The sequence below is a fragment of the Brassica rapa genome, chromosome A08 (assembly GCF_000309985.2).
Source record: "Brassica rapa cultivar Chiifu-401-42 chromosome A08, CAAS_Brap_v3.01, whole genome shotgun sequence".
Taxonomy (NCBI): Eukaryota; Viridiplantae; Streptophyta; class Magnoliopsida; order Brassicales; family Brassicaceae; genus Brassica; species Brassica rapa.
The window spans coordinates 15,505,580-15,529,723 of record NC_024802.2 but is presented as its reverse complement, the minus strand read 5'-3'; the positions used below and the strand labels follow the sequence as shown (position 1 = coordinate 15,529,723).

Sequence of the window (24,144 nt, the reverse complement as noted above, 5' to 3'; positions counted from 1 at the left end):
TAAAAAAAAAATAGTCTTTATATTAGTATGAAAGAAAAGGAATCAGACACAGTTGATATCTGCAACTAACTAATGTGATGATACCAAAATTTGATTTGACTACGATCTTGTTCAGTTCTTTGTGAAAAATGATTTTAACATATTTGTATTGCGATACAAGTGAAGAAACAGCTAAAAGATAAAAACTCTCTCTAACCGTTAAGAGTTTCCAAGTTGCAATTTTGAAGGAAAATACAAGGAAAAGAAACATGTGGGTGACATGCTCGCTCACAGATCGATGACTCGAGAGAGCTTCTGGATCCTGTTTAGCAAGAAATCTCCTTGCTTGATTGTTGCCTGGTAAAGTGCATTCTTTGCATCTGGACGGTTAGTCTCCAAAACACCTGCAACTTTGTCTATCTTGCAGTGAAGCTTCCCAGCGGCAATGAAGCGTGACAGCTCCCTGGATTAAAAAAAAACATTATTTCATGTCAGTTCTAAAAAAAAGAGCTCTGTAATTGAGCGTTTGTTAGTGTTGCTTACTGATCAATGAAGTCCACTGAAACACCAAAGGCATTTGCCATGGCATCAACCGTCACGCTCTTGTAAGATTCCAGAAATTGAGAGTACACCACTGTTCTCACTTCCCTCATGTAGAACCGGAAGTGTGGGTTCAAGTACCGGTCAAACTTTATCTGCTCTGCCATTCCAGCTGAGAAAAATACACCAACAATGGAGCTATTACTTATAACCCAGAGAAAAAGGAGTAAGCTAATCTAGTCACTGTATTGTACTAACCAAATGCTGAGAAAAACGCCTTGTACTGGCACTCGTACAGGGAGTTCAAGAACTCAGAAAGGAACGGTATCTTCCCAAGGACGGTCAAGATCTCAGGTGCATCAACAACCTGTCCCAAATTAGTAGCAATTTAGCATTTTACTCAAAAAGATTCACAGAGGAACTGAGACATGGATAAAAATACCTTTTGCTTAAGAGAAACTCTGTCCAGAGTTATGATGCTGGTCAGGACGGTGTAGAAAATGAAGGTCTCGTAGGGAAAGATCTCATAAGTCGTGAAGGTTGAAATAGAATCCAGAAATAAGCTGGCGGCTTTCTTAAAATTTCTGGTGGACATGCAGTACAAGCCTTCATAGACCTTTAGCCTGTTCTTCCTCTCCCAGTCACCGCCCTCTTCAAACAACCTGTCATGGGAGAACAGATCAACGGTTTCAGTTTCCCTCTACATTAAGGGTAGTAGCCAAAGAGCCAAAGCAGCACTTACTTTTTGGCTTTGTCAATGCTCTTGGATACCAGATCGAAGTCCATGTAGAAAAACGCAAGCTGCAATGTGTAGAACACAAGGTCCATCTTTTGCCCAACAGCAACAGTTTTTCCTTCAGTGAGTTTGAGTTGCTCCAACGCGTTCTCCTGGATTCACAAAGCAAAAACTTTATTGGCCACGGAAGTCCTTTGAAGTGCGTAAAGAATAACTCAAGTACCTTATCACTGATCCTGATGAAATACAGAGCTTTAGCAAGATGAGCTTCACGGACTTCACTTTCTCCCAAATTTTCTTCTGCGTCTGCAATCCTAGACAAAGCAGACAACCGAAGGAACAAAGTAAGTGAACATCAACATTGATTATAAGACACGATGCTATCTATGATAGAAGAGCTCCATCAAAATCTTAAACACAGTCCCTCAGAATCATTACATCACCTACACACGGTAACATCCAATCCAAGACCTAACTCCAGCCAATATGCCTCGTATTCTAAAACTGCACATAACTCTCTATAACATCCAATTCAAGACACCAACTTATCTAGGAAGCTGAAGACGCAACAAAACTCTCCAGAATGGTCTAATTGGAAACAAGCAGAAACTTAGATATAGAAGCAAGAGGAAGAAGGAAGCTTATTAGCTTACTTCTCGTCGAGCTTTTTAAGCTCTTCCTCGTTACTAGCCCGCATAGAATCCAGCAAGCTCTGATCCAATTCCAGCACAGAAGACGCCGCTAGGGTTTCGTACAAAGGAGCCATACCTTATTAAAGAAAACACCAAACCCAACATCAGAAAACGAAAACCCAATACAAATCTCATAGAAAGTTTCAAACTTGTGCTCACTGATTAGAGAAAGGAAGCTACTTTACCATCGGATTTGATGGAATCCAAGACGTCAGACTTGAGCTGGACTTTCTCGATGTCTTGAACATCGGGGTGAGTGAGGAGGAAGAGCTTGTGAGCTAGAATCAGGTGAGGCTGCTGAGTTCCTTCTGCTCCACCGTCCATGACTGCTGCTTACACACTCAACTCAAGAAAAAAACACTTGAGACGGATCTGAGAAAGAGAGGAGATGAATAGTAGTAAAATTGAAATATGTTTTCTTGAGTAAAGAGGAAGAGCGAACCGGACGGACCGGTTATTAAGAAGGCTGATGACTTTATTTGTTATTTTCATTTTCTATATATTAAAAAAAGAGTGAATTAGGCCAAAATCATAAAAGAAGTTACTAATTAAGTAACTACCCATAAGACAAATTGTGTAGGACTTAATATTCAACCAAGAAAATTGAAATGACAAAAGAGTCCTTCTAGCTCTTAGGAAACATACAGAGTAGGCCTAATAGCGTAGGTTAAAAAAATAAAAAGACTTCGGAAAGATGATAAGATGATGGTGAAAGTTGCAGAGATTTTTCACAACAACTAAAAGAAGAAGACGAGTTATTTACTGTTTCGCCATTCATTAAGCTAGTTTCTTTAAGGATGCAAACACGTGAAATGATGGATCTAACTAGTTTGCTTTCCATCTGACTATGCTACGTTATTGAATTAAACACTAGAACTAATTCGATATAGTATTTACATTAGATGTGATGGATAAACTAATTGTTAAACAGTATTATATATATGTTATCAGTCTAACAATGAATTTAAAAGACTAACCTAAAAGATAAATTAATATAAATTATTAGATATACCATATAAATAAATTGTTATATGTTATTCAATATGTTAGCTGTATAACAATAAATCTCTACTATTAATTTAAAAATACATGAAAAATAGTTATAACCATATTAAAAACTTCTGAAATTTTTATATCAAATAGGACGGAAATTTTAATTGCTATACAATATTAATATATATTTTAGCTAGCTAACAATAAATTTTAATGACTAAAATAAAAGATAAATTGTTACAAATAATAAATATATTGGATACATAAATTGTTATATGTTATTAGATATGTTAGCCGATTAAAATATTTAGATTAAAATGTAACTTTTAATCTTATGTTTATCGTGTCAATAATATTGTTTACAAGTCAACTAATATCCAAACACAGATCAAAGTTCAGCATTATTCCATTGTTTACAAGCTAATTCGGTCGTATATGAACTTTTTAACACATCTAAACTTTATATTATCCGACTAAGTTAAACTAACATCCAACACACAAATACAAAATTTAGCATTATCCATTATTCATTAGCAATAATGTTAAGTAACACAAAAAAAAAGAAAAAAAAAGTAAGCAGAAGAAAGCCACGTTTCTCTTTCATCACTCTCTCTTTGTTCTCATCTTCGTCAACTTCCTAATCATCATGTAAAAAAACAGAAGAAAGAGGAACAAAAGATTCATCGATGACTTAAGGTCACAGTAAAAATAATTAATTTGTAGAAAAAATAATTTATGGATTATACCAAATCAACTATTTGAATCTAGCCTTCTTCTATCACCGGTCCATGTTCCGTAAGATGATGATTTCTTTGGACCATTGTCAACTCTTCCCCATGAAGCTTAATCTTCCAAAGGTTTTAGCTGCTCGCATGTTTGGAGTTTCCGGAGCTGGATCTTTTGCAGACGAACAACAGATGAGAATAGCAGTGAAAATTACATTTATGTAAAAATCAGACAGAATGTTCTTTTTGTGGTGATTTAGAAAGAGATGAAGAACGATGTGGAGAAAGTATAAACAACTTGAATGAAACTTGAGTTTCGAAATTATGAATACATCTCTCTGGAATTGCAAGTGGGTTTGGAAGAGAAGAGAGAGAATGATGCAAAATGAATTCAATATTAAAAATAAAAATAATAAGAAAAATAGAGGAAGGAAAAGAGAAGAATTGATGTCTAAATGTAATTTCAATTTAATTTAAGCAATAGGGGTAGCAGGGTCATTGCACTTCAAAAAAATAGTGGGGAATATTTAAAATGTGTATCTACCTAAATACTAGATAATGTTTGTGTGTGTAGTGCAAATACTCTTAAAAAAACTACTTTTAAAGCAACTAACTAAATATTAATAATTTTTTTTTCATAAAAGATCTTCATATTAAAATAATCATGATTTTTTTACAGCTAAAAATGAAATAAAATAAAATAAAATAAAAATAAGAATAAAACCACTAAATCAATCCATCCAGACCAATATGATTTAATACCGAAAATCAATAAATCTGAAAATAAAAATCTAATACTTCGTCAAAAAAATAAATAAATAAAGAAACTTTAGTCTCACGTGTTCTTGGATAATTTAATCACTATAAAAGGGTTTATTTGTTGCAATTGATTTAGAAACAGAGTAAAAGAAGAAAGAACTAATCTTCAATCTTTTCTTGTGATCTTTTCTAGTGTCGTTGTCTCTCTCCAGTTGCTATCTCATCTCTTTCTTCTTCTTCCGCGGAGGAAAGATGGCTGCAGATGCAACTTCAATGGAGGAATTGATTCAAAACTTGACTGATAGAGGTTCAGAGTTCGTAGAAGTCAAGAAGTATGAAAGGTTTAGATGTTTAGGTATATTGAAAGGCTCGAGAGTTGAGGTATATTGAATTTAGGGTTTAGATGTTTAAAAGGTTTTTTATAGGACTGATGATGATGTTGTTTGTACCAGTGTATACCACTTTGGCTATGCTGCACATGAGAGTTTCAATGTAAACTTGAAGCTGGTATCGTGTTTGATCGCCAAGTTTTTCTCTTGAAAGTGAAAAGGATACTATCGACTTGTTGTTTAATGAGGCTCTTATGCTACTCAACAAGACAAAGTCGTTGAGAAGGAGTGTGGTTAATTTTGAGTCATTCGTTAAAATAATCTTTGATCTTGGAGAATGTGTGTTTGATAAATAAAAAGAACATTATATTTATTATCTTGTATCTACTTAGATGAATTCTATCTCGTAACTTGCTTTTATGTTGAGTATGTGATGTATACTCTGATTTAGAAATCTACAGGGTAACATTGTCAATGGTCGAAACTAATCCATTAACATGCCTACTGAATCGCTCAGCCTACACTAAGTATCAGGTGAAAATGTTTTTCTTTCCGCTTTTGTCAAATCTATTTATTTTTATTTTGTTGTTGTTGACTCTTTCACTCTACAAAAACTTTGCTATGGCATTGTGTCTTGAGCATTCAAACATGCATTGTGAAGATCTCGAGCACTGTGAGACATGTTATAAAGAGTGGTGTTCTGCTCAAAATGGACCAGATTGCCAATGCCAAGAGCATTAGGAGTTTATTTTGTTTTTCAAAACATAAACGAATCTTCGTCTTCTTACCAATCATAAATGGCGGATAACCCAACTACTATCGACACCTTAATCCAATAAATGAGTGATAGAGGATCTATCTTTGTTGAAAACAAAAAATTGGAACACTATGGTGAAGATGCTCAAGAGTGTACTCAACTATTTTGATTCGGAATGTATGGTACTCAACTACGCAAAGAAGATTATTCTTCTTAGAATAAGAAAGTGTTTTGCTTTTGAGACACAAAAAACTTGTGAAGATGTCTAACTAGATAGAGTAAGGATATGTAAAATTTTGTCTTAATTGTTTTTTTTTGTCTATTACTAAGAAGATAATTTAGTTTTTCATTGCACTTTTCCTGTGCAGTTGATTTCTCATGTTTATCTCTAATGTTATTTTATCATTTTCTTTAATTATTTATTATATTTGTAGAAACTAAAAGTACAAAGAAAATTGTGAATTTGTAATGAATGATTAACTAAAATCAATGATTATTAGTTGTTCATGATAAAATTGGTTAGTATTTTTGAATAGAGTCAATTTGATGAAACTGCCTTTTAAACAATACCTGAAGTTAGATTATTTTATAAATTTCTAGTGTGATCTTTTTCAGTTACATTTTCTATAATATAGGATAAAATATCTGATATCTTACATCTGTTTTTTTTAACAAAGTACCTTGTTCTTGATATGTTTAGTGTTACACACGTTATGGTGAACTTGCAATGTAGTGCATACTACATTTGATGACTTTTATAATGCTAAGGAGACTGTTTAAGAGAAGTATGTAGACTGATTAAGAGAAGTATGTAAATTGGTAACAACTTCATCAGTTAGTTGGTAATATCACTTAGTAATTTTAATGACAGTGTAAACAGGTAACTACTCCTTTGTTTCATGCGGTCAAGTAATGTGTATATCTCCCTCCAAAAAAAACCTAATATAGACAAGGTGCAATTAACCAACTCTTCAGAATCCATCAACCAAGTAGCTACAAAGGCATTTACTATGTATACTTGGAGTACATAACAGTAACCTATTTAGCTTTAAACTAATTATAGTTAAAGTGTTCTTTTAGGTGCCATTAAGGCGGTCAAACAAATTTTGAAGTGCATAGATTAGACAATGGACCTAATGTTTCTTCAGGGCTTTACCTCAACAAATCTACCAATACTGATTTCAATGGTTGTGTTGGTAAGTAAAGGTATGACTTCCTTTAACTTATCTTCACCATGTAACATGCTGATCCTCACCACAATCAAGAACTTCACTGAGCACTTATGATCCATACAGTAGATCATGTTTCAATATATGGCCATACATTCTCCACTGAAAGTTGAAGATCTCGCATCAATGATTTCACATGAGAACCAATAAGACAAGTCCCCTGAAGTAGAGATATCTGATTGAATGTTTGGTCACTTTGTTGTGTTTGTGCAGACAAAGAGAGGCAAATTATTAGTACAGAAATGATCTCTGCAGTTAAATAAATCAAGAAATTTTGTCCAAGAACACTGAGTAAAACATGTTTAAAAATCCTCAAAAAGCTACTAGTTTTAAGAAAGAAAGATCGATCATGAAGCTGATGTGGTGGGGACGCAGCTATCAATTATCATGAGTGCAAGCCAAAACATCTCTAGAGACGTTGAAGGAGTCATCCACTTGGCCGTTGCTGCTCCTCTAGCACTCAAAGAGAAGCAATGAGTGATCTGAAGCAGTCAACTTCACAAACCAAACCAAGCCTCAGTTCAAAAAAAAAAAAAAACTTGACAAACCAATAGTCATAGTCTCTGACTAAGCTCCATTTGGGGAGTCAGATTGCTAAAAAGAGACAAGTGACTTCCTGCAACAACGTGAACGGTTTCTTTGAAGGTCCCTGAATAGTGATCCTTGTCACTGTTCACACATTGGTCTGCAATAAAAAAGGTAGAGAAAAATTTAGAGACAAGGAACATTGACAAGACAGAGATACAGTAATGATCCTCCAGAGTCTTTACCGCCATAGAAAGATCATGTGTCTGGCCAATCACGCTCTTGGTTGTGACTGAAAGTGAACAAAAAGTAACTTATCCCAATGCATGATGCATCCAGATGAAGAGGCCAAGGATTGCTGCCTTGCGTGTCACACTGAAGGATAAAGAAAGAAAATAACAAAAACAGGACCTATTGTTTCTGTTGAAGGTAACGATTTCAGCTGGTGATCTTTCTACTTGAAAGTCACTTTGCACAACAGGCATTTTTATGTTGTACCCACTCGTCCATGTTGCTGTCATCTATCAAATGCTCAAAACAAACATGTTTAGTAAGATATATATATATATTTCTCAAGTTCTAAGGCCCCTTGAGGAGAACCTTACTTCGTCCCTAATGCAAGACGTGGGTAGACATGTGCTTTAGGATTGACGAAAGCTACAGGATTTGAACCCCGAGAAGCTTTGGCTGTGGTATTCAAAAAGATCAGAAAGTCCACTTGATATTGCAACTGAGAAATGATACGTACCTTCTGTTAACCACCCATACAGAATCATGTCCTGACATCTCCAAGCCCAGCTGCTCGTTGTCAAAGCTTGACATGGTCCCAAAGGACAAGTAAATCACTGATTCACATCTCTTGGAATCAAGCTATCTTAAACATTCATGCTTGCCTTTTTGCCCATCTCCGCTTTCTCCTTGAAAAAAAAAACCTTATTGATAGGGTTAAATCTTATTGAGAAAAAAAGGAAAGAAACATAAAAAAAGTATATATTATAGTTTTGTTCCTTATTCGGATCCAGAGTACCCTTTATATACAAGTTGGAACAACTACTTTCTCTTGGAAAAGAAAAAAAGAACATGATGTCAGTTTACGGGAAAGAGAGTAGATACAAAGCAAATCAAAGCACGACGAGGAGGAATTGTGGGAAGAAACAGAAGAAGAAATACTACTGTCCGCAGCAGGCCTGTAAGTTATCTATATTACCAGATGAAATCGTAATGAATTGCTTGGCGTTTGTCCCAAGATTGGACCACGGATCCTTATACCTGGTCTCCAAGCTGCACCGCTCTCTAATGCTTTCCCCGGAGTTATACCAAGCCCGATCCCTAATGGGTCGCACCGAACACTGCATCTATTTATGTTTAAGAAACGCTTCAGACCCGTTTGTACGCTGGTACGCCTTCTACCCAAAAGCAGCAGCCGTAAATCATCCTAGTCCGCTGGTACCGATCCGGCCACACTTGTATCAGCCTCCTGCAGCATCTTCCGTGGTGGCCCATGGTTGGGGTATATATGTGATTGGTGGGATGATTGGCGGGAAGCGGTCGTCCAGGGTCTTTTTCCTGGATTGCCGATATCATACGTGGACCAATCTCCCTTCCATGATGTTAGCTCGAGCTTGTGCTGCGGCGGGCGTGGTGGACGGGAAAATATACGTTGTTGGAGGTGTCAAGGAACCAAATCCCCGCAAATGGGTAGTAGAGGTTTTCGATCCAAAGAGGCAGACATGGAGTACCCTTTCAACACAGCCGCAACCGCAGCCGCAGACGCAGCCAGATGATCTGTACTCTCCCTCCTTAATGCCCGAAAGCGCGGTGATAGAGGTGGAGAAGACGAAGAAGATTTTCGGTTTGAATGAGAAAGGTAATGTTTGGCTTTACACTCCGAGCCAACGCATATGGAAAACAGGGAACTCGGATACCAACGAACTTAGAAAGGGTTGGCATGTGATAGACAATGTCATCTACTCTTGTGTAACCGGTGGGTGGATGTTGTGGTGTGAGGCAAGTGAATTGGAGGAGTCCGCGGGGGGTGAGATGAACTGGAGACAAGTTATGGGCTTGGAGGATCTTAGGGTCGCCCTTTGTGCCTCCAGAGTGGTCAACTATAGTCGGGGTTTTACGCCATCGGAATACCTCGACGATATGCTTCCCGGTCACAAACTGAGCAACTCTGGTCCCAACATGTTACTCTTCTGGGACTGTCTTGCTGACTGGAAATGGGAGATTAGGTGTGCAGAGATCTCTTTACAAAGGCGCAAGGGAACTGGCGAGATTTGGGGGACTGTTGAGTGGTCCGAAGCCGTCACAAGGATCGATCGTCCTCTAGATCAGTATCCTTATCACTGTAAAATTTTATATTCTAAATCCTTCAATCTTTGAAATCTCTCTCTTAACTCTTTTTTAAAAAAAAGTCTCCTATTATGTACTGTCTCCTATTTACAAAGAAAACACTCTACACTTGTAATGGATTAGAAAACTATGTTGTTGTTCCTGAAGCACAACATTTGTGTACTTGTTCATCTATTCTTATACCTTTCAGGTTCACTTTCTAAACGATCATCATCTCCAACAATCCCGTTGCCATTCATGTCCTCTTTTCTTTTTCTCAATCAGTGTAATATCAATAGTGGTATATATTAGCTTTGACAAATCTTTGGAAAAACATTGTTATGTGTTGCAATTCGTAGTCTACATTAGCTTCGTACAATGTTGCTTCGTACAATGTTGCTTGGTACTGTAATAATGTGTAAGATGATATTGAAGAAATTATCATAGCTAGCAAATATGAAAACGTTACAGATGATTTGGACCACCCTGTTTCTTCCTCTCTTTCCATGTTACATAGTGTTAGTTAAACTAAAACTCAGCGTGTGAGAGTAATCATTTATGATTATGGACATTTGACGATGGCATGAAACAAGGTACGTACCATCCCACTTTCCTTGTCTTGCTCAGTTACATCTGTCTTTGTAAAGAAGCTAGTGAGTTTTATTTCACCAACTATTTCTTTGCTCCACATCTTATTATTTAATATCACTAGTTGCTTCATACTCGTGGTATTAATGTCTTCTTTTACCATGTACTTCTTTGTGGCCTACTGCCAAAAAAGTTTACTTTTCACAGTGATGTATATAGATCCTTTGTTTCCGAGCCAACTGTTTATACGGCAACATATCCCCCTTCTTTACTTAACAAGTTTATGTTAGTACTCAGCACTGGAAATACTCCTCTGGTACATGAGAACCAACAAGACAAGTCCCCTGAGGTGGAGATATCTGATTAAAGTGAAGAGAAAGAATACTGTTTGGTCACTGTGTTGTGTTTTGTGCAGAAGACAAAGAGAGGCAAAATTTTAGTTAGTACAGAGATGATCTCTGCAACTAAATAAATCATCAAGTATTTTACATGATAATTTTGTTTCAAAAAGAAACATAATGCTAATAACTTTGCAGTGTAAGAAAGAAAAAGCATGAAGCTCATGTGGTGGGTTCGCAGGTATCGTGAGTGCAAAAGCCAAAACAATGCAAATGAGTCTTGCTCCAAATATTATGACCAAGTTATGATGGCCTAGCCTGTATATGTATCTGAAAACCAAGGGATTCCAAGTTTCGAAAGTACATTAGTGCTCTTGTTTAGATGTCGAGCAGAACAAAAAGCATATTAAAGATATTATACAGTACTTGTATTGTTTTGTCCTCTCTTTTTTTTTTTTTTGTCATCTGAAAGATTATATTATCACAGGTGAAATACAGTCGAAACACACCTAAGCCGGCAAGAAACATTTTTCTTCCGGAGCCATAAACCGGCAAAGATCGAAATCTTTCCAGAGCCATAAGAGAAAACTACTAGACAACTAAAAACGATTTACAAGAAACTCTAATACATAAGCCAAAATCCAAAACATAAGCGAAGGAGTAGCGTTGATGATTGCAGTCCAAAACGCAGAGCACATCGATCTCCAAACGAAGGATAGAGACAGGTCCAAAAGACTTCATAGAGAGGGGTAGGGGACCTGAAAAAGATTCCTATCCAAAGAGCCAAAACATAAGGGTGGAAGATCCTCAAAGTTCCCGCAGCAACGATCCGGTACTGTTTTGGTATCGGCTATTGTTTTGTCCTCTCTAATTAAGCTGCAGAAAAAAATTAAAATTTGCGGAATGGCGGAATGTATATTAAATTGATTAATTTTTTTATAATTTATATAAGACAAAATAAATTTCAATAATAAACTAATTACTACAAAATGTGAAAATAACGAGAATTTACTAAAAATACTTTACTTCTTATTATAATTATTTTACTTATTTTCAATACATTTTTAATAATAGATTGACATATTATAATATTATAAAAAAGTTTAATATAATTTTATCATCAAAATATTTATTAATATTTATTTCTTAATATAGATGGATTTGTTTTTAATTAAATTTTTGCAATGTAAATATCCCGCACTTTTTAAAGGAGTAATCAAATTTTCAAATTAACGTTAGTGTTTAATTAGTTGCATAACAAAACGTGTTTTTATATAGTAAAATAAAAAATAAAAATAAACTCATCGGCCTTCTTATTAACTGGTCCGGTTCGCTCTTTCAAATAGTTGTTGTAAAAAGGTAAAGTCTTAATGCAGGGACCACAATGTTCTGAACTCTTTTAATGCGGGGACCACAATGTCGCAAGTAAAAAACTTTATTAAAAAAAAACGAAAAAAGGAGTACGGTATTAAATAGGCCTAGTAGATTTCTAGTTGGATGGTATCGTTTGGCCGGCCGTAGGCGGCAGCGATAGATCCGGGGTTAGAAGATTAGGTGTCTTCGGTTTTAGAAGTAGAAGGTATCGTACGGCAGGCTAAGGACAGCTGAGATATATCCAGATCATTGCTATCTATTACATGGGAATGTTGGTTGTGCTGAATCGTCCTTTACCTTTGTGTAGCTAGTTTTTGTTGGTTATGTTTTAGCTGCGGTTCCTAGCTTAGGTTTCGTTTCGCATTTGTGTTATATTCGAAAGTTGCCCCGGTGTGGGTTCTAACTGCCTATCTTTGGGTTTTTGTTTCTGGGGATTCTATGAATCTGCCAGCATCTGTAGTAAAATTTGTGTTCTAATGTTTAATGAATATCATCAGTTCAGAGGAAAAAAAAATAAATAGGCCTAGTATTAAACAACAAAAACGGATCTGGTGGTCGTAAGTTGGATAAAAGAAAAAGTTAAAAAATCTCAATTATTGATAGGGTAAATCTTATTGAGAAATAAAAAGGAAACAAACATAAAAAAAAAAGTATTATAGTTTTGTTCCTTGTTCGGATAGAATTAGTATTCAGAGTACCCTTTATATACAAGTTGGAGCAAGTGCTTTCTCTTGGAAAAAATAAATAAACATGATGTCAGTTTATGGGAAAGAGGGTAGATACACACCAAAACAAAGCATGATGAAGAGGAACTGTAGGAAGAAACACAAGAACTACTGTCCGCAGCAGGCATGTAAGTTATCTGTGTTGCCAGATGATATCGTAATGAATTGTTTGGCCTTTGTCTCAAGATTGGACCACGGATCCTTATACCTGGTCTCCAAGCTGCACCGCTCTTTAATGCTTTCCCCGGAGTTATACCAAGCCCGATCCCTAATGGGTTGCACCGAACACTGCATTTATTTATGTTTAAGCATCCCTTCAGACCCGTTCGCACGCTGGTTCGCCTTCTACCCAAAAGCCGCCGTAAATCATCCTAGTCGGCTGGTTCCGATCCGGCCACACTTGTATCAGCCTCCTGAAGCATCTTCCGTGGTGGCCCATGGTTGGGGTATCTATGTGATCGGTGGGATGATTGGCAGGAAGCGGTCGTCCAGGGTCTTTTTCCTGGATTGCCGATCTCATACGTGGACTAATCTCCCCTCCATGGGGTTCGCTCGAGCTTCTGCTGCAGCTGGCGTGGTGGACGGGAAGATATACGTTTTTGGAGGTTGCAAGAAACCAAATTGGGTAGTAGAGGTTTTCGATCCCAAGACGCAGACTTGGGATGCCTTGTCGAACAAGCCTCCTCCGCCAGATGATCTGAACTCCTCTTCGTCCTTGATGCACGAAATCGCGGTGATAGAGGAGGAGAAGACAAAGAAGATTTTCGGTTTGAATGAGAAAGGTGATGGACTGGTTTACATTCCGAGTCAAGGCATATGGAAAACAGGGAACTCGGATACCAACGAACTTAGAAAGGGTTGGCATGTGGTAGACAATGTCATCTACTCTTGTGTAACCGGTGGGTGGATATTGTGGTGTGAGGCAAGTGATTTGGAGTCCGCGGGTGGGACGAAGTGGAGACAAGTTATGGGCTTGGAGGATCTAAGGGGCACCCTTTGTGCCTCCAAAGTGGTCAGTTATGGTTGGAGTTTGCCATCCCTAGACCTTGACGGTATATTTCCCGGTCACAAACTGAGCAACTCTGGTCCCAACATGTTACTCTTCTGGGACTGTCCTGCTAATAAGAAATGGGAGATTTGGTGTGCAGAGATCTCTTTACAAAGGCGCAAGGAAACTGGCGAGATTTGGGGAACTGTTGAGTGGTCCGAAGCCGTCACAACGATCGAGTATCCTCTACATCGGCCTCGTCACTGTAAAATTTTATATTCTCTATCCTTCAATCTTTGAAATCTCCCTCTCAACTCTACTTTTTTTTTTTTTAAAGTTTCCTATTATGTACCATTGTTGTTCCTGAAGCACACAACATTTCTGTACTTGTTCATCTATTCTTATACCTTTTAGGTTGACTTTCTAAACGATCATCATCTCCAACAGTTGCCATTCATGTCCTCTTTTCTGCTTTTTAATCAGTGTAATAATATCAATAGTTGTTCAATAGTTTCCATCTTTCCTTCTCCTGGGTGTTGTCTCCACTTGCCACAAAAACAATTTCCGAGTTTCCAGGTACTTCTAAACACTAAATTTTCCGAGTTTTCAGGTACTTCTAAACACTAAATTTTGCTAGAATAAGAGGTAAGGAGGTGGTTCATTTGCCACAGGAAGCTATATCAGTACCTTGGAAACTGCTTCCTCGGAGAACACCAAAGCTCTACTTCGTTATGAGAGAGGTGGTTACTACTAACTAGTTACTACAGCTAATAATTGTTACTAATCATAAACAATTGAGAATGGGAATCTAAGAGAGATAGATAGATAGTTAGATACATACAACACACACTAATCTTTGGTGCTAATATTGCAGTTATAGAAGTGCTTGAGGAGAGTGAATGCTCACTGCTTGATCTTGCCACAGTGTTGGAAATCAAAAAGAAACTCTGTGAGGCTAACGTGAGTGCTTCTTTCTGTTTCTGTTTTCAATTCTTTGTAAACGTCACACAAAGCTCACTGTGAAACTGAATATTGCTGCGACAGTCTGTGAGCGAGAACCAGATAGTCTCTTGGAGAGGCTTATCAGTTGTAATATCAAATTCCCACCAGCTTGTGCCATTGTAGGAGGAATATTAGCACAGGTTTCTCTCTCTCTTTTTGGCATATTTGTATATCTTCTAACTAGAAACTTGTGATTTGGCTGACATGAGAGGGGTTGCAGGAAGTGATCAAAGCAGTATCAGGCAAAGGAGACCCAGTAAAGAACTTCTTCTACTATGATGCTCAAGATGGGAAAGGTGTGATGGGAGACATCTCCAACTCTTTTTTTTACCTCTTAACCATTGAGTTCTGAACTTTCATCTAACTCTGATGATCTATGAGAATCTATTTGTTTCTGAATCGTTTGTTTGCATTTATGTTAATATAATGTGCAATGCTTGTAGAATGTTTGAATAGTCAAATTTGGAATTTTATAATTCAGTTAAGGAGTAAAATCAAAATTGGTTAGTGAGATCTAATCAGATTTGTCCATTTTATAAACCAAGTTCTGTCTTCATTCTACTCTTTTAGTTGTTAGTGAAGTAAATTAGACGAAGGAGAGAAAAGTCCACACGAGCAACTGAAGCAGCAGATGAGTGAGCTTGAGAAAGAATGGACCACCGCTAGTGAAAACATGCAAAATCACATCAACAGTTTCGTGTATCAGTATGGAAGTTGTTGAATTTGTGGAGAACTCTCCAAGAAAGCTGATGCTCTCTCTTTAACACGATCAGTCCTGTAGAGGTAGAGATGATGCAAATGAGATCATGAAGGAGAAAACCCTTTCAAGACTCTGATGATGATGAACAATACGACATCATTTTCTCATTCGACTTGTCGTTCTTGGAATGGTTGTGATAAAGTTATTGGTTTTGGTTGTGGTGATGGATGGTTTTGATCATCACTCATGAACAGACAGAACAATACTTTGGTTCCTAATTGATTTGTGTTTGAGATGCTCATCGAACTCAGTGAATCAAAAGGTTAGTTTTCAGTAAAAAAAATAATAGATATTTGGTTTGGTTTATAATTTAACCCAGCGGAAGGTCCATCTGCACAAGAAGACTTATATACTGAGTTGGGAAAACAGCTGCTGTGGATACTCTGAAAATGGTATAGCTTCTGTTCTCCTTCTTTGAGATTCAACCTATAGTAATAAGTTGCATTAGCCTGATCCTTAAGTTTATGCAACTGTGGTTGGTAAGGATGTATACTTGTCATCTGTGTTTCATTGTAGCGAACATAGTTAATTGTTGTATAAGATGGAACTGATTAGTACTTCTTTAGTCTATCTAATTTGTTTGTCAGTTTACACATTGGTATATAACCCTTGCTTGCAACACAAGTTTGTACTTCATATCCTTCTCCCTATCTCGTTCAACCTACTTAATTTTCAATTGGTTTTAGGCCCCAAAGAAGCTGCTCAGAGATTTACACATTAAGAGATTGAATCCATGTGATGTACCAACTACCACGTCCCTTTATCATTTGTAACATTTTTGCTTGAATCGCTTATTTTGACTGAGGCTTTACAAAATTACTTGTTGACAAGCAACATTTATATAATTAATTATTTACCACATACAATATGCATGCACGTTAGTTAATTAATTAGTTGTATGCATGCATGGTAATACGGAACAAAACCATCTTATAGATGGCTCGTGTGTGTGTTGAAGGCCTTAAGAGCATCTTTATCCCTCTTAAAAAAGGTTGTTTATGGCTTGAGGTCCCACCAAAAACACAAGCAACATCCTTTCAATACCCAAAATAACACTTCCTTTTCTTTGTTACTTCTACTGTTTGCGGGTCCCACCAACACGTTGTAACCCGCAAATGGTGTATTTTTTAATTTTTTATTTTGACAAAAGAAAAAGAAAAAAAAAAATTTAAGCAACTTTAATGATTGTTGGGATAATGATGCTCTAAGCAACGGCTTCTGCTGCTAATGCTATAGGGCCCGGCTCAATGACTAAATCTAAAAATTTCCAAATTTCTCTAGCTAATATTCCTAAATGACAAAATGTAAAACTTCAATATTCCACCGATTCATTTACAAAAATCACCTAAACTATACATGTATAGTATACATATTTTTTTTTGGGTAAAACATGTATAGTATACATGTCAAGGTATATATATAGTTTGCACCCAAGAAAAAGAAGAAGATAGTTACAATTTTACAAAGAATAAACTTTGGTGTGAGTTTGTGTGCAGGTTGAGACACAGTATGGCTATGGGGACTATCTTCGTAGCCTTAGGCCTGGCAGCCGCCATCGTTGGGTCGATCATTATCAGCGGTTTTTGTGTATGGCTTTGCTATAACGCCAACCCACAAGCACGGATTCAGCCCGATAATGGTCTTGATGATTTCTAATATCATGCATGTACTATTTTGCTTATTTTATGTTTGTTTTTTTTTAGATTATTAACCTATATAGAATAAGCAGATTGTCAATGCGACACGGCATGCAATAATATTCATCACTTATGTTGGTTTATTGGTGTTGTAACTCTATTCTACTTATTTAATTGATTCTTTCAATGGTTTTATCATACATTGCAGTGTTTACATTACATGATTACTAGTATATATACTTTTTGAGTTACATATTTGATGTGAAGGGAATAATCGTTTTGATCAACAAAAGAAATCAATATGTCGATTCATTGTTCCAGCCTAAACTCAAGATGTTCAGTCTATAAACGACAGAAAAAGAGAAACAAGACTTGAGTTTGAGTTGATATATACCGCACACTTTACTCAGAAAGTTTGATTTTAAAATATACTCTTAGTTTTCTAAAAACCCTAATGCCGTTGACCAAGACCACAAATCCTAAAAGCCCTATAGCACAAGAAGTTTTAAGATATTGTTTTCTCTTCTTGCCACTGCGAAAGAAAAAAAAAATATTCCGCTGTAGTTAGATCGATCTATGGCGATTTCAAACCACATCAGGATTTTCTCACCTCTCTTTCGGTTGTTTCTTGTGTCCCACGTCAACTAAAGTCATTAGGTTTGTTCTTTAGCCGTCTGTTGATATTGATAACGGTGATGCAGTAGAGGATCTAAATAGCTATGCGAGTTTACTTTCTGTAACATGAATTATTAACGGTGTTTCCATCGTTGGACTTGGATATAGGCCAACTTCAACGACAAGTTTGACGAGTACCGGAAGAAGTGGGGAGGTGGAATCATGGGATCCAAGTCTCAGGCCTAGACTATGGAGAGGGTTATAGAAAAGGAGGCTGCTCAGAGGATGAATTAGCCCTTCTCAAGGGTTACAGTTTTGGAGAAAACTTATTTTTATTACATTTACACATTAAGAGTTTGAATCCAAGCATCTCGATAACATTGTTGCTTAATTCGCTTATCTTGACTGAGGCTTTACAAACTTACTTGTTTACAAGATTGAATCTAGCTTGAGACCATTTTTGTGTACATTTGTGTCTGACTTGTATATTGAGGGGTCTAATTGTACATCACATAAAAAGAACTTGGCTATAATTAAGCACATATACTTCTCACATTATATGCTTTACTACACAGCTTCTCACTCCTTTTCTTAAACACACACCTAATGAAAATATCAAAATTATAGAATGTTTTTAAGGAAAATGTTAAGAAAAATATATTGAAAGTAGGCTTAAATTACTACGTGCATATCGTATGTACATTTTATGGTATGACAATCAACATAAAATGTAAAAAAAATCCATTTTCTTTTTACACTTTCCAGCTACTAATATCAGTCACATTTGCTCCTTAATGACTAAATCTAATACTTTCCAATTTTCTCTAAGCTAATATTCATTAATGATAAAATGTAAAACTTCTATATTCCACCGATTCATTTTCAGAAATTACCTAAAAGATACGTGTATATTATACATGTCAAGGCATATATATAGTTTGCACCCAAGAAAAAGAAGAATATAGTTACAAAGAATAAACTTTGGTGTTTGTGTGTGTGTGTGCAGGTTTGAGACACAGTATGGAGGTTAATATGTTCACAGTCATGGGCCTCAGCGCAGCCGCCATCCTTGTGGCGTGCGCAATCATCGCGCTTTGTGTATGGCTTTACAAAATCGTTATCATACGCCAAGCACAGATTCAGCCCGATAATAGTGCTTGATTTCTAATATCATGCATGTACTATATTGCTTATTTTATGTTTGATTTATTGGTTTTGGATAAGTTTTTTTTTTCAGATTAGTAACCTATAAGCAGATTGTCAATGCGACACTGCAATAATATTTATCATTTATGTTGGTTTAATGGAATTGTAACTCTATTCTACATATTTAATTGATTTTCTTATAATAATTTTATCATATTGCAGTGTTTACATTACATGATTACTAGTATGCTTTGTCAGTTACATATTTGATGTGAATGGACGTTATTTTACGGAAATAATCGTTTTGATCAACAAAAACTCAAAATATGTCGATTCACTGTTTCAACCTAAATTCGAAGATTTTCAGTCTATAAGGGACAGAAAAAGAGAAACAAGACTTGTGTTTGAGTTGATCTCTACCGCAGACTTAACTCAGTAAATTTTGATTTTAAAATGCACTCTTGGTTTTCTAAAAACCCTAATTAACGCGGTTGACCAAGATACAAAACCTAAAAGCCCATAGCACAACAAGTTTAAGATTTTGTTTTCTCTTCTTGTCACTGCATGCCAACAAAAAATACCCCGCTGTAGTTAGAGTGATCTACGGCGATTTCGAACCACATCAGAATTTTTTAGCGGTGGAAATTCACCTTTCTTTTGGTTGTTTCAGTAAAATGGATTCTCAACAGTATCCATCGTTGGATATAGGCCAACTTCAATAACAAGTATGAGGAGTACCGGAAGAAGCGGGGATGTGGAATTATGGGATCCAAATCTCAGGCCAAGACTAAGGCTAAGGAGAGGCTGCTCGCCAAGGAGGCTGCTCAGAGGATGAATTAAACCCTCTCAAGTCTCAAGGGTTTCAGTTTTAGAGAAATCTGATTTTTATTAAATTTGTAGATTTAAGAGTTTGCTTGAATCCAAATATCTCGCCCTTTATTAATCATCTTGAACAATTTTGCTTGAACTTCTAATTATTACTGGGGGTTTGCAAAGTTACTTGCTGACAAGATTGGATCTACCTTGAGACCACCTTTAACTTTGACTCGCCTTCGATTGTGTACACTTACGTCTGATATATCTAACTTGTCGTCTACTGAGGGATCAACTTGTAAAGTACGTATGTGAGAAAAAGTTCTATTAATAAGCATCTCACTTTCATATTTTATGACTTATTACACATCTTCACTCCTTAAACGCACCACACCTTATAAAAATGTTAAAAATTTAGAATGTTTTAAACAAAATGTTAAGAAAATATATTGAAAGTGGCTTAAACTATGCATACCATACATTCATATACATATGTGATGCTATAACGATCAACATATTATGTAATTTTTCCAGCTACTATATCAGCCACATGTGCTCCTTAATTACAAAATATATAAATTTCCAATAGCTAATGTTCCTTTTTTGTGCAACCAATGTTCCTTAATGACAAAATGTAAAACTAATATATTTCACCGATTCATTTTCAGAAATTACCTAAACGATACATGTATATTATATATATATATTTTTTTTTTATAACTCTGGTATCTGGGCAGCCACATTCCCAACTATCTCCCTGAAAGGAGTCCAGCGCCCCAACGGAAGGGATGTTAAATCCGTTGTGGCCAAGACTCGAACCCGAGTGGCAGACAGTACAGCTGTACCTCCTTTACTACCAAACTACGAGCGCTTGGTTATATATGCCAAGGTATATATATATATATATATATATAGTTTGCACCCAAGAAAAAAAAGAAAAGATACAAGATTAGTGTTACAAAGAATTGGTGTGTGTGTGTGCAGGGTAAGACACGTGCAGTATGGAGCCTGATACCTTCGCAGTCATCGCAGGCCTCATCGCAGGCACCATCGCTGGGGCTATCATAATCGTCACGGTTTGTATATGGCTTTGCTATACCGCCGACCCAGACCAAGTACGAGTTCGGCCCGATTGTAGTCCGTGATTTCTACTACACCTATTTTTTTGTATGTTTCAATAATATTATCTTTTTTGTTGGTTCAATGGTATTGTAACGCTATTCTACATATTTAAGCGACTTTCTATGGTTTCATCATACGTAGTGATTACATCACATGATTACTATTATACTAGTTGAGTTACTTATTTGTTGCGAATGCCTTTAATCTATGCAAAAATAATCGTTATAATCAACAAGAAAATCAATATGGCGATACATTGTACCAACCTAAACTCAAGATTCAGTGACAGAAATATAGAAACGAGACTTGGTTTTCTAAAATCCCTAACGGTTGACCAACACATAGGAACCACATCAGAATTTTCTAGCGGTGGAAATTCACATCTCTTTCGGTTGTTTCTTGTGAGCCACGTCAACTAAAGTCGTTAGGGTTGTTCTTCAACCTTCCGTTGATATTGATAACGACGATACTAGGATCTAAAAAGAGTGTAGAGACCGTCGCCGATACGGAAAAATACAGAGCCTTTCAGATACAGAAGATTAAGCATATTCAATTCATACCATACATCCTTTCTTTTCTTTTTGGGATGTGAAAGTTTTGAGCAACAGTGATGATACAAGAATACATATTAGTAGCTTGGAGAATGTCAAAATCCTAAGGATGGTTGATTGATCCCCTAAGAACACTAGAAGAGGGAATCTGTATTTTATAATGATGTGGAAGGAAATGATGAAAAGGAATAAAAACACTTCTTCTTTTCTTTCATAGATACATAATCATCTTCATCACACAATCATTTTCGAGCTAAAGTAACCTATACAACTTCCGTTTATTACAGTACAGACACGAATGAAGTATACCAGATAGTGTGGACAAAAACAAACAAGGGACAACAACAGATGATGGGTAATTCAAAAGAATCTAAATCATTTTCTACACGTTCAAAGCTTTGATTTCGAGGTTATGATGATGATACTCCACAGCTTAAAAGGGGAAGCTTTACTTTTACTTTACTTAACTTTTTGTTTTCTTCTGTACTTGAAGAATTGAGATTGGTATGTATGATACATGTCTTGCTCCTTTCACAAAATGGTGCATGTGCATATAACCGCCTTGGGTGCTTTATCGACTTTTTTCTCTGTTCAATCAAAACCGGCATTCAAGTGTTAGTTACAAAGCAAAGACTCTCAGCTTCAGTCATTTGATCAAGTTTTTTTGTAAATCATGATGCAAATGTTTTATAATTGGCAAAACATTGTGAGCCAATTCTCTAGAAGGTTTGAATAAACAAACATCATACTAGTTGCTTATAACGATGACCGGCACAAAAGGCAGACTATTTTTCCCATATGACATGCCTCTTTTAAAAGTCTAGAGCTTGACTTTGCCTTGTTTTGAACAATAACAAAAACAACAAACCAGAAACTTAGGGATCCTAGTCAATGACTAACTTGCTCATGCATATAGTGATCTTACTCTCACAAGCCAAACAAATAAAAAAAAATACTAGGAAGCATTTTAATTATTTATAATCACCCTAGTCACTAACTAACTTGCTGATGAACAAAGTGCTAGTGGATACACACTTGTTATCAACCTCACCAGTGATACAAATGATATTACAAGAAGTAAAATTGAGCCACAAAACGAATATAACAATCAATACATGTGACAAAATCAAACATAGACTCTCCCTGAAGAGAACATTTTCTGACAAGCAAGAGAGATAAAAAAAAAAAAAAAAAAGCAGAACACTTTACCTGTTTTAGTTTTGGCAAGAGAAGGCTGTACAACAACATGCATCACAGTGACTCCACCAGCAACCTCTCCAAAGGGTGTCTTACACTGACCAACAGTCTTGCTATTCTCCAATATCTTACCCGAACTAATCAACTTCACTTCGTTTATCCCTTTCGGAACAACTGTTTTGCCTACAACCAAAAACACAGAAACAAAACATTCAAACAAGCTGGATAATCAATTTTGTTCTAAATCATCAAAGATCATAACTTTCAATAGCAAAATGGAAACTTTGATGAACCGAACTAACCTTTGGGCCAATCAGAGACGACCCTTTGCTTCAAAAAGTCGACGGTCGAGGAAGACGAGTAGTGGAAGGGTCCGATGTCGGAGCCATCGTAGAGCCTGAATTTGATATCTACCGACTCCTCCTCCGGCATATCCGTTGACTTTGAAACTTCCTTAAACGCTAAACCCAGCTCCGATTACTTATCCTGATTCTCAAAGGAACAGACTTTTCAGACAAAATCGTTCAGATCTGAAACAGTTGGAATCTGCAGCGAAAAAGGAGAAAAAGTGAGAATCAGAGGTTGCTTGAAATTGGAACACACAAAAAGGGGAATATGAAAAGAGAATCGAGAGGGATCAAATTACAGAACAGTAGGCTCTTCCTCTCTCTGTGTTTCTCTCGAGAGAGTTTCGGGTTCGGATCTTTTGATGAGGTGAGGAAGAGGAAAGATGAAGAGTCCACCAAATATCCAACTTCCCTTTTACGAACTTCTTTCTCATCCCCAACTTTCCTTTTTCTTCTCAACTCAACCGACGTCGTTTTCTTCTTCTTCTTCTTTTTTTTCTTTTTTTATTAGTTCTAGTGGAAACGGTGAAACGTTTTAATCGAGTTAGGAATTTTACTTTACCCATCTCCATTTTAACTGTTTCGTTTTAGATTCAGCTTTGCTGGTATTGCAGTTTATAGCTCTCTAATGTTACACAATAATTTTCTTTATTTTTCACTATAAAATATAATAATTTTATTATAGGATTAGATTTGCTCTAATATTTTATTATATAATAGAATTACTTTATAATAAAGTGGAATATGGAGTAATGTTATTTTTTACTCTGATTATTGTGAAATATAGAAAACAAGTTACTGTATATTATTAGAAATGGTCTTAGATCTTTTTTTGGTCGACATGCCATTTTTTTTATTATGTAGGAGTGTTACGAATTAACTTAGTTTTCTAGAGAAAATAAATGAGAAATGGAAAGAGAGAGAGAGGATAGGACAAGGATAACGTTGGATTAAGAAAAGTCATTTTTCTTCTTATTATTCTGTCTGCTTCTTCTCTCCATTGGCATTTATCATTTATCTTGACACTCCGAGAGCAACGTTTAGGAAACGACGACACCCCCTTGTCACATCTGATTTCATCTTCGAACTTCGAAATACAATAAAATCACTAGTTATTCAAAACTGGTTGTAGTTTATTAGATTTTACTTATGATGGATTTTAGTGTATTCCCTTCATTTTACCACAACTAAACCAACATTAGAGGTGGTGTTATTGGATTAAGTCATTCTTCTTATTCTGTCTGCTTCTTCTCTCAAAATCTATTAAAATATTCTGAAATTTCAGATGCATTGGAAAATTTTGAAAACATCAAAACATGTAACACCAACTTATGTCAAATCTG

The 24,144-nt window shown here is 36.2% G+C and overlaps 4 protein-coding genes and 1 long non-coding RNA gene across 8 annotated transcripts; 2 read left to right on the top strand and 3 right to left on the bottom strand.

The window, feature by feature from the left end:
- Nucleotides 1–75: 75 nt before the first annotated feature.
- On the bottom strand, nt 76–2,404 carry LOC103834895 (26S proteasome non-ATPase regulatory subunit 6 homolog). Of its 2 annotated transcripts, XM_033277150.1 has the most exons (9): nt 2,307–2,360; nt 2,133–2,273; nt 1,909–2,023; nt 1,479–1,569; nt 1,262–1,407; nt 962–1,181; nt 778–886; nt 523–691; nt 76–442 (listed from the first exon to the last, which is right to left on the bottom strand). In XM_033277150.1, the coding sequence occupies exons 2-9, from the start codon at nt 2,269–2,271 to the stop codon at nt 268–270; spliced, it is 1,164 nt and encodes a 387-aa protein (XP_033133041.1). In that variant the 5' UTR covers nt 2,272–2,273; nt 2,307–2,360; the 3' UTR covers nt 76–267. The 2 variants fall into 2 exon arrangements, with proteins under 2 accessions (XP_033133041.1, XP_009109236.1); XM_009110988.3 differs by having other exon boundaries at nt 2,133–2,404.
- Nucleotides 2,405–5,851: 3,447 nt separating this feature from the next.
- On the bottom strand, nt 5,852–8,032 carry LOC117127288. The gene is made up of 2 exons (XR_004450220.1): nt 7,870–8,032; nt 5,852–7,785 (listed from the first exon to the last, which is right to left on the bottom strand). It is a non-coding gene; the product is annotated as an uncharacterized LOC117127288 (long non-coding RNA).
- Nucleotides 8,033–8,361: 329 nt separating this feature from the next.
- Nucleotides 8,362–21,828, top strand: LOC108869328 (F-box/kelch-repeat protein At4g39560-like). Its single transcript, XM_018653586.2, has 2 exons — nt 8,362–9,756; nt 16,382–21,828. Exon 1 carries the CDS (start codon nt 8,486–8,488, stop codon nt 9,647–9,649), a length of 1,164 nt encoding a protein of 387 aa, XP_018509102.1. The 5' UTR covers nt 8,362–8,485; the 3' UTR covers nt 9,650–9,756; nt 16,382–21,828.
- On the top strand, nt 9,746–16,522 carry LOC103834891 (F-box/kelch-repeat protein At4g39560). 3 transcript variants are annotated; one of them, XR_004450200.1, is made up of 5 exons: nt 9,746–14,187; nt 14,283–14,351; nt 14,486–14,571; nt 14,656–14,753; nt 14,834–15,058. XR_004450200.1 is itself a non-coding variant. In XM_033277154.1 (2 exons), exons 1-2 carry the CDS (start codon nt 12,649–12,651, stop codon nt 13,909–13,911), a joined length of 1,167 nt encoding a protein of 388 aa, XP_033133045.1. In that variant the 5' UTR covers nt 9,746–12,648; the 3' UTR covers nt 13,912–16,522. The 3 variants fall into 3 exon arrangements, 1 of the variants encoding a protein (XP_033133045.1); XR_004450199.1 differs by having other exon boundaries at nt 9,746–14,351; XM_033277154.1 differs by having other exon boundaries at nt 9,746–13,675; nt 13,772–16,522.
- Nucleotides 21,474–23,300, bottom strand: LOC103834890 (membrane-anchored ubiquitin-fold protein 3). Its single transcript, XM_009110984.3, has 4 exons — nt 23,101–23,300; nt 22,757–23,000; nt 22,467–22,637; nt 21,474–21,844 (listed from the first exon to the last, which is right to left on the bottom strand). The coding sequence occupies exons 2-4, from the start codon at nt 22,884–22,886 to the stop codon at nt 21,789–21,791; spliced, it is 357 nt and encodes a 118-aa protein (XP_009109232.1). The 5' UTR covers nt 22,887–23,000; nt 23,101–23,300; the 3' UTR covers nt 21,474–21,788.
- Nucleotides 23,301–24,144: the final 844 nt, after the last annotated feature.